This window comes from Aethalodelphis obliquidens, unplaced genomic scaffold (genome assembly GCF_003676395.1).
Source record: "Aethalodelphis obliquidens isolate GAN/ISIS:26980383/991018 unplaced genomic scaffold, ASM367639v1 scaffold49, whole genome shotgun sequence".
Taxonomy (NCBI): domain Eukaryota; kingdom Metazoa; phylum Chordata; class Mammalia; order Artiodactyla; family Delphinidae; genus Aethalodelphis; species Aethalodelphis obliquidens.
The window spans coordinates 4988859-5006475 of record NW_020837993.1 but is presented as its reverse complement, the minus strand read 5'-3'; the positions used below and the strand labels follow the sequence as shown (position 1 = coordinate 5006475).

At 39.0% G+C, this 17617-nt stretch overlaps 1 protein-coding gene and 1 long non-coding RNA gene across 7 annotated transcripts in view; both read right to left on the bottom strand.

The window, feature by feature from the left end:
• CHD2 (chromodomain helicase DNA binding protein 2) overlaps positions 1-17617 on the bottom strand; it is a 126184-nt gene that overhangs the window by 26919 nt on the left and 81648 nt on the right. For all 6 annotated transcript variants that reach the window (XM_027083152.1, XM_027083149.1, XM_027083148.1 and 3 more), the window contains 8 exons: positions 15606-15647; positions 14888-15027; positions 9514-9652; positions 9170-9320; positions 7927-8049; positions 6349-6477; positions 5287-5427; positions 3470-3604 (listed from right to left, as the gene is read on the bottom strand). In XM_027083152.1, coding sequence (XP_026938953.1) covers positions 3470-3604; positions 5287-5427; positions 6349-6477; positions 7927-8049; positions 9170-9320; positions 9514-9652; positions 14888-15027; positions 15606-15647 — 1000 coding nt within the window. The remainder of the gene's footprint in view (positions 1-3469; positions 3605-5286; positions 5428-6348; positions 6478-7926; positions 8050-9169; positions 9321-9513; positions 9653-14887; positions 15028-15605; positions 15648-17617) is intronic.
• On the bottom strand, positions 696-3461 carry LOC113607637 (uncharacterized). Its single transcript, XR_003428008.1, has 2 exons — positions 2780-3461; positions 696-2749 (listed from the first exon to the last, which is right to left on the bottom strand). It is a non-coding gene; the product is annotated as an uncharacterized LOC113607637 (long non-coding RNA).

Here is a 17617-nt window from a genome sequence, read left to right as displayed (position 1 = left end):
CTGCAAGAGGGGCATGATAATCTCCCAAGGCCATTATGAAGATAAATGAGAAGCAAAATTATAGACCCAACCTGAAAACCTCCCATCACAAACTATCTAAAACTACAGGATAAAATATTTACAAGTCCTTTAGACTTGTAAGAAACTGAGGGAAAGGTTTCCAGACAAAGATAGTAGACTGAACATAAGAATCTTTTTCTCCCCCTCCCCATCCACTAAAACAACAGTAAAGAAATCGCCATAAGAAGAGATAAGCCCACAAAGACATGGAAAATGAGAGGAAGCAACAGCAACAAAATATTGGCAGCAAGCGAAATGACTCAATAGACCTGAGACAATGAAATCCTAACCCAGCAGTGGAAAGAGCTGAGAACCAACCTGATTTATACTGCAATTCCTGCAGAGGCTAGCTAGTATCTCTGGAAGTAGGGATGAGGGCTAAAAATAAGGATTTTGTTTTGTTTTGTTTTGTTTTTTTAAGACTGCCTAAGAGGAACAGATTTATAATAGACGCCCAGACTTCCAACTCTGCCCGACAAAAGATATGGAGGTTTATTCTTTGGAGAGGATAAAAGAAAAGTCTCTGAACTGGGCTACACAGGCATAGTTGAGAGGCAAGGCTACTACACTGAGAATAGCACTGTATGAATATATACATATTAGATAAGCCACCGCCCAGTCTTTTTATTTATTTATTTTTTGCCTCTCAGATTCTAGAACGAACAAAGCCAGGCCTTAACCCTCCAGTCAGGAGACTGGAGGATTCTCGTCCCCAAAATCCGGCCACCCAAGAGGAAGAACCAAATGATGCTGACTCCCCACTGGAAGTTTTCCAAGGAAGCAGCCCAGCCAGATCACCCTACAGAGAACACTCTCAAAGTCGATCAAGCCCAACCCACATGTTCAGAGCTTCCAATCAGATGTTTAGTCCCTACTCTTAGATACGAGCAGACAACCAAGGATTACCAAGCCATTTGAAAAATATCTAACATGAGCAACGGAAAACAAATCTAAGAGAAATATAAAAACATTCAGAGAACCATATGGGGAAAAAAGATCTTGGAAATTACACATGACAAGAGAAATGAAAACCTCAAAAGAAATAATGGCAGATAAAGCTGAGGAGATCTCCAAGAAAGTAGAGTTAGAAAAGAAGAAATGCAAGAAAGTTTAAGATAATATTAGGGACCACCCCCAAAGTTCAACATCCAAAAAGTAGGATAAAATTAAGAACTGAGGAGGAAATTATCACAAAATAATTTAAGAAACTTTCTCTGACCTGTAGGGCATGGTTGTCAGCCACTAAGTATCTAAAATAAGGAACTATTAAGGCACATGTCCATGTAACTTCAGAAGAGTGAAAATCTGACAAACTTCCATCACTTTGTGATAATTTCCATATCTATATGCTTACGATTTATTTTTCAGTATTGTACTTAAATTTTTTAAAAGTACACAAAATAAACTGGAAGATACATGACTGTAACAGATAAAAGATTAGTATTGCGAATGGATACAGGATTCCTATAGAAAAGGTAAGAAGAGAAAAATTACCTGGAACAGGCAAAGAATGTGAAAAGGCAATTCACCAGAAACATGAATGCCCAATAAATATGAAAGTAAATGTTCAACAGCACCACTGGTCAATAGATCATACCTCTTAGATTGGCAAAAATTAAGAAGGTAGAAATTACCAAGTGTTTCCAAGACTGGGAAGCAGTTGGAACTCACATTCGTTGCTGGAAAGAGTGCAAATCTCTACAATCACTTTGAAGACTAATTCCACAACATCTAAAAGCAGGAGATGTGCAGACCCAAAGAAACACCCAGCATTTCTGCTCAAGCTACACATGAGCGAAGCTCTTACACATGTGTATAAGAAAATATTTACAATTTCACTGCAGCCAATTTGTAGTAGTAAACATTTGGAAAACCCCAATGTCCATCAATAGGAGAAAGAATGAATCGTGGAAGTCATAAAACAGAATAATATGAAACACTGAAATCAGAGACATAACTATCAACATGGATAAATCTCAAAAGTGTACATGCTGAGGGAGGAAACTCAAGTTACAGGATACACACAGTGTGGCATTTACTGATAGGTTCAAATTTTTGCTCTACATCTTGGACAAGTTACTTAACTCTCCTCACCTTATTTTTTAAGGGGTAAAATAGAGATAATTACCTACCTCATAGGTTGTTGTGGAGAAAAAACACAAAAAGCACACTAATAATGCCTGGCTGTTTATATGAGCTATTACTTACTGTCTTTAGAGACATTAAGTAGTAAAACTCTAGAACCACGCATGAGAATTACGATTTGATCTACAATGAAATTAGAATTGTGGTCACTTCTAGGGAGGTAACAAACCATGACCAGAAGCTTCAACTTTATAGCCTGAGCCTTAAAAAATTCAGACCTGACAAAACTTGATGGTACCTCTATCAATGCCTATTACATTCCTGAAATTTTTCTGTATTTTTAGAAGATATCATAATATAAAAACAAGAGTAAATGAGCCAGTATGTAAATGCAATTTCTTTTTTTTTTTTTAATTCAAGTATAGTTGATTTACAATGTTGTATAAGAGCAATTTTTTAAATAGTATGGTACCACAGAAGCGTTAGTTATGATTTTCTCTTTGAAACACTGGGCTAAGGAAGAAGCAGGAAACAGATCAGAGAGCTGGTTGTGTAATGAATTTATTCATTTACTCATTTATTGAGCTACTTCTAGCATCTACACCTACGTACGTAGATGTACATCTACATCTACGTACTTTATATAAGACACAGTACTTGCCCTCAGAGAGCTCACAGGAAGAAGAGTAAAGAGATTTAAGAAAAATGAGATAAGTGCGAAGAGAAAAAAATATACACGTATGCATACAGGTTTCTGGGAACACGGGGAAAAAAAGGGTAAAAAGAGAGAAGACTGCCTTACAGGATGAGGTCAAAATTCTATGCTTTGCTTCCCCAGAGCAGGAATATTTTGAGATTTGGAAGATCACTTTCTCTCTAAGACTAAATTAACTATTCAAGTGAACAGTGATGTGTGAAAGTTTGGGGAAGGGAAAAGACCTCAAGAGAGGAGGGGAAGGGAAGCGAGTGCAACACAATGAAATATACACATGCAGCTCCGGTAAGGGCCTAAGTCCCTGAGGACGCACTGGCCTGTTTCCACCCCATACAAGGCTTGGTCCATGACTCCTCCCCTCACCTGCCCTGTCTCCTATGAGGAGATGAACCACATCCTAGGCCACGTCTTGGCTCCTAGCCCCACAACACGGGAACACATAAGACAGGCCCTGCTCGCCACCGCTCCAGCTCCCGCAGCCAGGACCCCAGCCTTGTCTCAGGTCATGCTGCCTAGCCCGACTGAGGCTGTGTGGCGGGAACTATGAAAGGCAAAGCCGCAGCAAGCACTGTGGCTGCAGACCCCAGAATTCCTCAACTTCAGACTTACTATGCTGAACGTCTCCTGGTCCAGATCATCCTCCTCATCCTCTCCAATGGGGACAGGCTCGCTTCCCGCTGTAATATGGACAGGACCCTGAGATCGCTTTGATTTACTTGAAGATTTGGCGTCACCACCTTTAGGCTTTTAAAAAAGAGTGACAAGGAATCACTGTCATTTGTGTACTCCTGTCTTGCAATTTGGACTTCTCAGCTATGTCACATCACTACAAGTGGGTACACAGGATGGCCTCAGTTTTGAGACATCATGAAGCCAAACCTATTAACGGTTTAATCATATGTCATTCCCACTTCTGTCTCTAAACAGAGCCAATTATAATTTTAGCTTCACCAATGCTATTCTGGCTTCTATTCCCTAATCCATAAAATGCATGAAAATGTCATCAAGAGGTTAAGACTGTGAATTGGCAGAGCCCTCACAGAGTAGCTTGTAGCAACTTCAAAATGAAAGTACACTTTGATCTTGGAAACTGTATTAACTAAAATATTTCAAGTGACTGAAATTTACATAAATCCACATGGGTAAAGTTCATTTATCCATGAAAGGGTGCAGAAGGATGGAGACAGAGATACATATAAAAAATTTTATGTATGAACATTTAAAAACATAAAACAATACTACGCTTTGATTACGATTATGTAATATGTAGTAAAAGTATAAAAACATGGGCAGGAAGGTTCCACACGAACTTCAGGGCAGTGTTACGGAGGACAGAAGAGGGAGGAGAGCAATGAAATTGGGAGAAGAAACAGAGGGGAGTCCCAGTAATGAGTGCATGGATACCAAATACAGTAGCCCAAAAAAAACCCACTTGAAGTAAACATGAAAAATGTTAACAACAGCTGCAATATCTGGGTAGTGGACACATGGATGCTGGCTAAATCATTCTTTGTGCTTTTATTTTTTAAATATTTCACCTTAAAAGAAGAATACCTTTCTGCAGAAGCACAGATGCAAAGAAAGGTATCTGTTACAATACAGTTTATAACATTAGAAATTTGAAAGCAATTTCAATATGGGAAACTTAAAATTGTTTCCAAAATGTTATAATCAAACAAAATCTTCCTTATCTATTAAAAATGATTTTAACTTTTATTTATTCACTTGGAAAGCTGTTTGTGATATATTGCTAAGTGGGGAGAAAAGGTTATCCAAACAGTCTGGTCTGATTTTTATTTTATATTTGTTCTTATATGCATAATAAAAAAGTTCCAAAGGTGCTCATCAAGAAATCTGTTAGAGCTATGACTGGATGGTGGAATTAAGGCAGTTATTTGTTTGTATGTTTTAACAATGATTAAAGATTAATTGCAAAATAATTTCATCAGAAGTCAGCAAGATGCAACACTGTACCAGAATTCTGTGGTTTGGAATGAACTTCATAAAACCCCAACATGAAGATTATATAATAATAGTAGGGCTTTCACCCATTTCTACTCCAAAAGCTTAACTCTTGATAGTATTTGATAGTATTTCACATATTCAGATTCATCTGTGGACTGTGCTTTTCTACCATGAGTCTGAGAACATGTATCAAGTAGTTACCTGTCCTGTCTCATTCCAACACCCCCTCTGAAGTGTGTAATAAAAGAGCAAATAAAGGCTTCTATATTAAAGAACTCACACACTCCCCTCTCTCTGCAGGAAGAGGTGCAGGCATCCCCCTGACAGCCCCATCCTTCCTTCTGGGATATACTCATAAAATGACAATTATTTCAGGGCCCTCAAATCCCATTCTACTTCTAAATCCTAGAAGGGAATTTCAAAGGCTGCAGGCATCTCAGTAAGCAGAATGACATCGATACCTTCTCTTTCTTATCTTTTGATTTCTTCCTTTCCTTGTCCCCTTCCTTGTCTTTCCTAGAACTCATTTGTTTCTCCTTGTTCTCCTTGTTCTCTTTCTTCTTCTGTTTCTTTTTCATTGGACTTTTTTCTAAGCCATCATCCTAGAAAACAAACAAGGTTATGAGCTTTTGCCACAAACTTTACATTTCCTCGTTTACTTTCTAGAAAAAAAAGCACTGCTCCCAATGGTTCATCACTGTGTCCACAGAAGCATGTTCTCAAGCATACAGCCTTAAAGCTATCTGCTTAAAGTGAAGCCTGTAGAGGCAGATGCTCTTCACTTACATCTTCTCTTTATTTCTCATAGCAACCCTTCAACACAGGCATTATCATTCCCATTTCACAGATGGAAAAAACTGAGGAACAAAGAGGTTATATACCTGCCAGGTAGTAATTGGTAAGGTTGCTAGTATTTGAATTCATGCATGCTTGACTCAAATCCATGCTAGTTCACACACCCACTGCTGATCTTCCTGGAAATAACCTCAAAGGGCAATTACACTTGAAGAGTAACAAAATAAAATCCCATAAAGTTTTCAGTCACAGAAACAACAGACTGAATGCTAGCAAGTTACTTTTCCTTTTGCTTAGACCAGAGGTTACAAGTTGACAGGCCTTGGGCCAAACCTGATCCACAGATGAGTTTTGTTTGGCCCAACAATGAACTGCATAACAGCTGCCCCTATATATTAGGCACAAGCTCCCTGGTTAACCACAGTCTCCACCACTCCCTATCGCTCCCAGCAATGAGGCTGAGTGTCAATTGCCATTTATCACTGAAATTTGCATGGTTCCCTTCATTTCCTTCCATTATGAATTTACTTCTATTATGAATTTTCAATTGCTGATTTTAAATGAACAACTATATTCCTCTCTCACAGGTTAAGCAAAGACATAACATAGTTTCTATTTTTATTTTATCTACTCTGGAATGTAAACCAAACACATTTCAGATAATTTTATACCAGTTGGCACAATAAATGTAACTTAAAAATAATCTCAACTGAAATCCAGCCTCATACCTTTACTTCTCCCTCTTCTGATGGATTATCTGAGTGTCTAGGAGATGAAAACTCAATTCCATGCTCATCTTTCAGCCTCGGTGCTTTGTTTTCCTTCTTTACTCGAGGCTTCCGCTTCTTTAATTTGGCCTGGAAAGGGTAAGAAAATGATGATAAATCAAGTCCGTCAAAAGCACGACCAAATAACATCATGATTCTTTGGAACAGCAGCAGCCATATAATTCAAACAAGGAAACTCAGAGAAAATTCAAAGGAGTGCAACCAATTTTACCTGAAGTAGAAAAAAAGAAACTATATAAATCTCCTATGCCACACAAAAACATCCATATCCTTGAACCTACTGATTCCATTTTTTGGAATTCAATCTAAAGATAAAATTCAAAAGAAGAAAAAAAACCCTTATGTACAAAGATATAAATAAAGATAATATATAAAATAAGAGTAACGTTAAAAAAACTAGAAGCATGTTATATCTAAAAATAATGAAAAGGTGTTCATCTACTCAAACAGATACAGTAATTTAAACAAGTAAAAACATGATGCAGGGGCTTCCCTGGTGGCACAGCGGTTGGGAGTCCACCTGCCGATGCAGGGGGCACGGATTCGTGCCCCGGTCCAGGAGGATCCCACGTGCCGCGGAGCGGCTGGGCCCGTGAGCCGTGGCCGCTGGGCCTGTGCGTCCGGAGCCTGTGTTCCGCGACAGGAGAGGCCACAGCAGTGAGAGGCCCGCGTACCGCAAAAAAAAAACAAAAAAACAAAAAAACAAACATGATGCAATCTATCTCCCCAGAGCCTAACTTATAGAATATCCTCAACATACTATGTGAAGAATGACATTAATTATGACACTACTACGCAAAAAGGACAAGGTATGGGATTGGATTTTTTCTAAAATTTGCTTTCTTTATAATATAGGGAAATTGATACAAATGGCATAGCTCTAAGAGCACTTAAGGAACATGCACACACAAAGGCTGCTACTACTGGCTGTAACTTATAGTATCTCCTAACTGTGATTCTCATCTTTTTAAGCCTGAATTGAAATGAAAAGTTGGGGAAATAAAAGCTAAAGCTCAGATGAGTCCATTAGTAACTCGGTTGAAATTTTTCACTGAGCAAGTAAGGCAACTGTAACTGAAGTCCATTTTCTGAATTAACTGTGTATCCTAATTACCCATTTATTCCCTGGGACCCATGATTACAAGTAGCCAAGTATTAGCTGTAACAACAGGCAAACCCAGTGATATTCACGCAGTACTGAGAACTATATTCCAAAATTGAGGAAGGAGCATAAAGATACAGCAACAGTATGTCTAGACCAGTGGCACTGGGAGAAATGAGGACTATTTTGAGGCAATATTTGAGGAGAATGCCAAGATGTTTAGGTCAATTACTAAATGAACATTACTATCATCACCCAACCAAACCATCATTACTGGAACCTCAATACCAACACTTGACAAGGAGAGGGTTAGCATTCTGTGGAGATGCCTGGAGAGGGCATCTCTTCCCCTACCTAACCCTGCAGGGCTGGAGCCTCAGACCCCTGGACGGTGCCCGGCTGGCAGCTGCACTCACCTCTTCCCCGCCCGTCACGGCCCCCTCCTTCTCCAGACTCTTCCTGAGCAGCTTCAGCAAGTAGTCCGCTCGGGTCTGCAGCTGCTTTCCCTGGGGCTTCTTATCTGTCTCCACTGGCAGGATCTTCAACAGGAAAGGAAGAGAAGTACCCGCCACGGCCCACGGCCCGGTTAGTGGATCAGGATAAACAGAGATGACAAACAACTGAGCAGTCCTTTCCCTCCCCACCACCCAAAATACAGATAAAGCCTCAGATCCTATCTCATGTCCATGGCTCCCAGTCACTGAAAATCCCTTATGAGCCGTTCTCGTTTTACAAAATGGGATGGAGAAATCCAGCTCTCCCACTGGCTCCTACCTGTGCTGTTAACAGGGTAGAACAACTCAGGTAGGAGGGGCTTGTTGGCTTCATCTGCTAGAGCATCCCAGCCGTCGTGGATTTCCTCCTTCCAGGAGCAGGGAATCCCTGGAGCTAGGTTAAAGCTTCGTTTTAGATTGAAAATGCTTCTTAGAGCATTGCTGGAAAGCACTGAGCTATGCCAGGACACAGCTGGACCTCTCAGGCCAGACTGGATTTGGTCTCAGTGCTTATGGCAGGGTGCTGTCACCCTCTGAGAACATTGCACCTGGGATGAGCATTGTTTGACGTGCCAGGAAAAGCCCTGCCAGGAGCACAACATGGAGCGCATCCTACTAAAATTTGAGCCAGCTTTCCCTGCTTACAGCTCTGAGCACGGCCTTACTATACTTGGTAGCCTGATGTGCAACGGATAGGGTGGGAGGCTCGATTTTGTGGGAGAAGTACAGCCACAGTTTAATTCCATTACAAAAAATACCAAGGTATGGCTCATTCTTTCTTCATGTGTAGAACTGAAATATGGCTGTTTCAAATATCGTTAAAGAAAGTGCCAACAACTAAGGCCAAGGAATGCTCTTATTATTAATAATCTTACCCTGGTATTTGTTGCAATGAGATTTGACCTACAAGAAAAATCAGAATTTGAAGGCTTCTCCTGTAATTTCCCAAAAATTTCACCTGGCTATAATTGTCATCTCTGAAATAGTGCCACAGTCCACTAAAGATGGTAATGTTTCCAGGGATAAAGAAATCCCAGGAATTTACTATTGTTCTAATTTCCAATTTGATCCCCACCCCCCAGAAAATAGTTAAAAGTAAGTAATCAATATAAAAATATTATACAACAAATCTTCTAGACATCTCCAGCATCACAGAAATACTTACTTTGTCAGTTAACTTAAGCTCTGGATCCGTTTTAATTAGCTCCCAGTTTCCATAGCCGTGTTCATAAATTCCCAGCAATAGGCGAGAATCATCCTCTACTCCCCACTCGACATCAAAATGTGCAGCTTTGACACGACAGGTTAAGCAGTATCTGAAAAGATTTCCAAAGCAGGAGGACATTAGAGGAAGGGTCTTTCTGATTTGGGAATAAACACCAATGAGCAAAGCACTCTGGTATGTTAGAGAAAAAATAATGAAAATACTACATAACTACACATAACTGTAACTTCAAATCTGTTTTCTAATGGCACAACCACCCATGCATGGGCATGTATTATACTCACTTTTTTTTTTCTTCAGGGTCTACAGGGATAGATTTATGCAGCATCTCAAACTCTTCTTCATGTTGGATAATAGATTTCACATTAACCTGAACCCCAGATATCTTGATAGTTGGGCCTCTCTTTTTCCCTGGTCCTTTCCCTAAAGAACACCAATTTCATATTCGTTAAGTGAGAATTCGCTGAAGTTTCACAAAAAACATAGGTCAACAAATCCTGAACTCTTATTCCCTCAGCGTATATGTCTGGTTTATCGTTAATTCAAAGATATAATCAAGTAAGGCAGAAAATTTTCTCAATTAATGTTTATAAAATAATCTCTAAACAATTCAGTTTTTTAAGATTTAGAATTTTTTAATCCAGTAGTGTTTATAATTGTATTTTAATCTTCTTATTCCTGTTTTATACTTTGGCTCTAAAATTAATAAAATTTATGAAAGAAGATTTTAAAGGAGTAATATTAATGCTGAAGTTTTTTCTTTTCTAACCCATCAACAGATTTTTAAGTGCTTTAAAAGATGATCTTCTCTACTAAAAAAGTATGAGATCAAGTTAATACCTAACACATTTGAAATGATGAACAAAAGAAGTCATAGCCCGAGTTTCCAATTAAAGTAATCCTAGAAGTAAAAACAAAGCAGTCAATTCTAACCAGAGTCCAAATCGAAATGCATGATAATGACACTTGTCTGTGAGGGAAAAGATGGCTCAGAGCCTGAGAAAAGATTTCTTTTTTTAACATTCAAGTCGATGAAATGGCACTACAATTATAAACAATTATTTAGGGATTCTCATATAACCCACAAGAATTTCACTTGCAAATGCTATTCCCAACAATACTGATGAGTTCTGGAACAGAATGTGGCAAAACGGGAAAGGCACCTCCTCCGAAGATCAGAAATCTGGGATTTATTCCCGGATCTGCACAAACTACCCCCTGTCCCCTTTCCCCTCTCACTTCTAGTTATTAACCTCTCTGGGTCTGTGTTTCCTCATCTGTAAAATAAAAAGATTGCAACAGAAAAATGGGCAAAGGATAAAGAGACAATTCACAGAAAAGGAAATACAAATGGTTCCATGTGAAAAATACTCAACCTCATTCATGGTAAGAGAAATGCAAATTAAATATATAGACATAGCCTTTTTAACCTCAGGCTGGGAAAATTCAAAGATTTGAAAATATGTCGGTGAGACTAAGAGGAAACAGACACTGCCATTCTAGTCAATGCTGGTGGGAGGATATGGCGCAAATGGCATACACACAAGATTATTTACCACAACACCGTAAAGCAAAAGATCGGAAAGCTAAACGTCCATTAACAGGATACTAATATTGTAAATCCGTAACAGATTATGTAGCTCTTCAAACAAAAAAAAAAATCAGGCAGTGGAGAAAAGATCAACCATCTTTAATGAATGGTGTTGAGACATATAGTAGCCATATAGGAAAAATCCAAAATCCAAAAAACCTGGATGCAATACCAGGAAAAACTCCAAGTGAATCAGAGATATAAAAGTAAATGAAATCACATAGGTATTGGTGGTGGTGGGGGGTGATCTTAATGACTTCCTTTATATCCTCAGAGTAGAAAAAAAAATTTTTTTTTAGTTTGTTACAATATATTGAATATAATAGGTTCCTTGTGCTATATTAAATCCCTGTTGTTTACCTCTTTTATATATAGTAGTGTGCATCTGCTAATCTCATACTCCCAATTTATCCCTTTCCCCTTTGGTAACCATAAATTTGCTTTCTATGTCTGTGAGTCTGTTTCTGTTTTGTAGAGGAAATGTTTTTAATCAAAATCCAAAACAACAATAGGGTAAAAGATTGATAAATTTGACTATATAAAATTTTTTTAAGTTTTCTGTACAAAATACCATAGCAAAGTGAGAGGACAAATCACAAACTGGAGGAGAACACTGGCAACTTTTATCAGAAAAAGAGATCCTGGGACTTCCCTGGTGGTGCAGCGGTTAGGAATCCACCTGCCAATGCAGGGGACACAGGTTCGATCCCCGGTCCGGGAAGATCTCACATGCCGCGGAACAACTAAGCCCGTGAGCCACAACTACTGAGCCTGTGTGCCACAACTACGGAAGCCCACATGCCTAGAGCCCGTGCTCTGCAACAAGAGAAGCCACCGCAGTGAGAAGCCCACGCACCGCAAAGGAGAGTAGCTCCCGCTCGCCGCAACTAGGGAAAGCCCATGCGCAGCAACGAAGGCCCAACACAGCCAAAAATAAAATAAATAAAAATTTTTTAAAATTCCTTGTATTAAATCTTCTTAAAAAAAGACAAGAAAAAGAGATCCTAAAAATTAAGATCAACAGCTCAATAGAAAATGGGCATAATATATGTACAGACAGTTCACAAGTGGCCCTCAGAAAAGATGCACAACATCGCTCATTAAAAGAAAAGTGAGATGCCATTTCCCAACAGTCAGTTTGGCAAAAATCCAAACATTTGACAATACATTCTGTTGTGTATGAATATACACTGTAGGTGGCAATGTAAATGGTATCAGATTTATGAAGAATTTGGCAGTATCTAACCAAATTACATATGCATTTTTCCCAGGACTCAACAATCCCACTTCCAGAAATTTATCCCAAAGATATGCTGGCAGAGATATGAAACAGCATATTCATTAAACTATTTATTCATTGTGGCTTTATTTATAGTGACAGAAGACTGAAAACAACCCAAATATTTATTACTAGGGGACAATAAAGTTTGAATTAACATCTATCTACACAGTGGAATACTGTGCAATTGTAAAAGGAAGGAAGTATGAACTCTACACAGTAAGATGGAGTGAACGCCGTATGTAAAAATAAGTAGATGCAGAACAGAATATAATGTATGATATCTCCTGTATAATAGAGGAAATACACACACACAGACTTAAAATTTTAAAAAGAAACAATGGAAAGATAAGCCCAAAACTAATCGAAATGATTACCTACAGGGGAGGAAGACAACAGTACTGGGGGGACAGGAATGAAGGCAAGATTCTCTCATCGTGTTCCTGGTTTTGTTCTGACTTTGGGCCATGCAAATGTTTTACATAATTAAAGAAACAAAGTTTCATCAAAAGGAGAAAAGTAGTCCCTAGAAACTGAAAGGAAAAGAAAACAAAAGATACTAAACTATATATTAAGTTGGTGGCATAACCACACAGAGAAAAGAACAATTTCAAATAATTTTAAAACATAGTACTTTGTGTACTGCTAATGAGGTGTATTTTAAGGACAAAAAGAAACACAAAGAAATCAAACTCTGCATTAAGAAGTCTTATAGTTAACAGTAAAATCAGGGGGATTCCCTGGCAGTCTAGTGGCTAGGACTTGGCGCTTTCACTGCCATGGCCCAGGTTCAATCCCTGGGCAGGGAACTAAGATCACACAAGCCTCATAGCACAGCCAAAGAAAGAAAGAAGAAAACAAACAAATAAAAACAGTAAAATTGGTACTAATATTTGGAAACGTGTATAATGTATAAGACAAATACATGATTATGTTAACATTTTTAGGAACAAAATTTTCAACTTAAGCAAAGAGATATCAATAATCTTACATTAGAATTGGAAATGTTAACCTGGACTCAGGAATATGCTAAATGCCAATTTATAGAAAATACAGGTATATGGAAACAAGTTAAGCAATGCCAGAAGGAAGCAATCAACCAGATGCAGAATGTGAACATGCAGAGAAAAGAAACATGTGGAAAGGAAGGGACTGTTACAAGGAAATATCTCCAAATATGCTGTGAGATGGACAAAGCAAGGTACAGAACAGTGTGCATGCTACAGCACCAATTGTGTTAAAACAGTATCTATTCATTTTTGGAACATATGTATTTTTATATTTCTAGAAGGAGACAAGAAATAGGGATACCTGTTTTTCATTTTTGAGCCATGTGAATATAATACTTATTCAAAATAGTTACATGGAAAAAAAAAACACTGTAAAGTTAAGATTTACTTTTGGATGTATTCTTGGCGCTATAAAAGCACATATTTGGATCACTGTCCAAACCACTCAAGTTATTTAAGTTTTTTTCATGGAAAAAAAATGTTTTTGACTATATTCAAGAGATTTAAAAATTCTATTACTTTTAGTAACAGCCTTAAGAAGAAAATTGCAAAGCACAAATACTTCTTTACTTAATGAAATAGCTAATACTGCAAGCCAGATGTGATGACAAGCACTTCACATGTATGGAATTATTCAAGTGACCATCCAAACCCTTTGAGGCACAGACTACTACTCTATTTTGCACATGAGACTGTTAAGAGGCTATCACTTGTCTCAGGTCTTGCAGCTAAGAAATGGCAGGACCAAGATTCCAGGTAAACTGGCTGCCTCCAGGGCCTGAATACTTAACCACAGATGACAGAGCCTCCTGTAACGTCAGTGAAGGGTGACAAAAGAATGGGGGCAATGGCACAGATAAACCACAGTCCAGTGAACTGTGGAATGACCACACCCTCATCTTTTTGTTTGAGGTTCAACTATAAGGGTGTCCTTTAACAACAAGGACCTCAGCTCTCTCCTGACACCTCCTGCTTTTAAAGGACAGGCAAAAGCACTCTTGGTGTATAAGACAGAACACACTACAGGTCGAATCGAATTACAGCAAATTCTAGTGCCAAAGAGAGTCTCATTCCAACAAAAAGGTTTACAATATTCATCTACTATTTTCATTCTAACTAATTCTCTAAATCCTTTAAGTTTATCACAACAAAACAATACATGTATGTATATCCAAGATAATTACTGATGTCTGTGGTCTGTAATGTCCTCACTTACAGCCAAAATGCAATGTGTCCACTCAGCTTTACCCACTCAGGTCTTTACATCATTCAAACCAATCTAAACTTTCTACAGTAACATTAAAAGAAATCATTCATCTTGTTCATTACTTTGCACCTTCTGCAAATCAACTTCATTTGTGAGTAAATCTTTGGAATCTTAAAACTGACCTCACGGGCTTCCCTGGTGGCGCAGTGGTTGAGAGTCCGCCTGCCAATGCAGGGGACACGGGTTCGTGCCCCGGTCCGGGAGGATCCCGCATGCCGCAGAGCGGCTGGGCCTGTGGGCCATGGCCACTGAGCCTGCGCGTCCGGAGCCTGTGCTCCGCAACGGGAGAGGCCACAACAGTGAGAGGCCCACGTACCAAAAAAAAAAAAAAAAAAACCCCAAAAACTGACCTCACGTAAAGGCAGGTGAGAATACACACCTCAAAAAATTAGGGATGCATGGGATATAAGTGTGTTCATCTTAAAAAAAAAAAAAAGATGCTTAGCAGCAGAGATCCCAATCCACAAGTGCCAGGTCTTTGAGAATCACTGAGGGAGACATGCTGACTTACCCTCGCTGGCATTTTCTTTCAGCTGCTCTTCGTATTCTTGCATTGCTGACACACAGCTGTTGTGAATCAATTCCCCTAGGCGCTTCAGATCTGCTACAGACTTATCTACCAACTCAGCATCACGTGCTATGCACTCCAGCCTGAGGAAAGACAAATACGGGGATACCTCAAGGCCCTGTGCCCACGTTTCTAATGTCACGTGAGCTACCACTTGGTTTCACATAAGCTTGCTCCTGCAAAGACACTTTCTCTACATGCCTTAATTGATCCTTCCAACAAGAACCCTCGGACAGTGACTGACGACTTACTTTCCATCATAAAGAATTTGACTTGGAATAGTCCACAAAAACAGACTAATTTCAAAAAACAGAGGAGAAAGGGTTCATCTTTCTTTATTAACTAAATGCGCTGTCTGATAACAGTAGCAGGTGAAGTGCCCCAAAGCTATTCGCACTAGTTTGTTTCTTTGTGCTCACTTTCCTTTCTCTAGCCTACTTTCATTCACTGCAATGTTCCTAGAAGCGAAGTACAGTTACATGTACAATATGTTTCGTTGATCCCCAAGTCATCTGGAGCAGGTGAGTAAATTAATGTCTAAAAGCCAGGCTGTCAAAAGGTGCCAGACCTTAAAAATGGAAAGTAGAACCAAAAAAAGAAACCTCTACAATACAGAAGTGAAAAAGAGGCGGATAAGGAACTATTATATTACTAAGCTTACCGTTCAAGAGGGAGACCAAACTTCTTATACGCCTTGATGAACCTAAGAAAATAATCAATAAATCACATTAAAAAAAAAGACTTCAGCTATATTAATGCAAACACATCCTGTGATGAAATATGAGCCATAAAAACTGTCAAAAAGAGACTGGGCCCAATCCTTGCAACTGCCACTAAATGAACTAAAGGTGGCCTTTGAAAATGGCCAGCTTAAAATAGTGAGTGCTAAAAATCTATTCAAACCAAAGATTAACTTTATTCTCAGTGACTGGTCATGAAACTGCTTAGCGACATAATTGAGAATGGTGACTTAACTCTAGTACTATCATTTTTAGAAGGTACAAGTTTATGGAGTTCAATACATAATAAATGATTTAAAAACCACAACCTCTTATAATAAAATCCAGTACAGTTAAGTGGTCTATTCAGTCCACTATTGTTACTTTCAATTCCACACTGCAATATTTTCCATTACTTTCTGGTCAATAATACAAATATAAGGTTTTTAGGACTGCCTCAAATACTTTTTGTAATGAGGCAAAGTAAAATAAACATATGATTTTAAACTTTTTAGGCAAAACTCTTTTGGAAACTCTGACTCCTTCTGCCAAACATTGTCTCCAGCCAAAAATCTAATCTATCCTTCCACAAGTCTCTAGCCTAAACCATGCTATATGCCAATCCATGTTTAATCCACTCCCCTCCCTTCAGCCAACCACTAGACTTTCACTAAAAAAGCAAGATGCCATGATATATCAAGGGCATCACTGTAACATGCCAAACTACCTGGTTAGATAAAAATGAAGGGAGAGATACTATGGAGAAAAAAAATGAAAAGAGAGGGCACAGCAATTAAAGAAAATGGGGATGAATATAACAATAGCTAAGAAACAGTATTAAAGGAATAGCATGGATTAGGAAAGTACTATATGTGAAAGCAAACCTGAGAATTATTCCTCCACTCTACGATTCTTCTTCTTGATATATACTGAAATATTTTACATCTGAAATAATATGCCATTTGTGATTACTTCAAAATAATATTGAGACAGAGAAGCATTCCAGGAATGGTGGAGTAAGGACCTCTGAAAATCCGCTGCTCCGTAAAAGCAACAAGAACACTGGCAAAACTGTCAAAATCAACTTTGTTAGAATGCTGGAAATTAACCAAAGGCTTGCAGCCATCTTATGAGCATTTATTCAAGAAAATGGCTGAATCTCAGTATGAACAGTGAGCTCTCTGGCATTCTGACTTGCTCTGTTTCCCATGCCCTCTCCCCAGCTCCATAACTGCCTTGAAAACTACACCTTCCCAACTACTGCAGCTGTGCAAAGAAGCAACACAGCAGCCACTAGAGGGAGCAGAACAGGCCTAGAGCTCCCCAAAAGCTCTTTCCCCAGAGAACAGTGCTATTTTGATCTGACTGACAGCACCCTGAGAAGCTCCATTCTCAGACTTGTCTTCATTTGACCTCTGTATGAAGAACACTGTCTGTAGTTCATCGGTCAAAAAACAATTAGAGGCAAAGGTTTAACACCACAGCTGCCTGAGGCAGCATTACAAGTTGGCAATATGAACAGGTTGACCAAAAACTGCAATGGAAAAACCTGGGGGAAAAGATGTGCACAGGGGTCTTTGAAAAGCTCAGGCATATTCCTGGGTATCTAGAAGGCTGCTTATATGCAGGGCTATGTGCAGGCACAGAGAAGACCTGAGGAGCTGTGAATCTCTCACCTCTGGCTGGCATTGAGGCTCTGCACAAACAGGAACTGAAGGCTAAGGCAGAGCTGTAAACTGCCTATCAGAACATTGAAGACATCCCCAAAATACACAAGTAGCCCTTCAGCAAAGGCTGGTAGATTCACTGGTTGGTAGACTTAAGGTGTTTAAGGAAGTCTCTGTCCAATCATTAGCTGACCACTAAGCTAAATGAGCAGAGACTTCAAAAGACAGAGAAGACAGACTTCGCAGAACTAGTCCAGAAAAGCTACTGAACAAACAGCAACAACAAC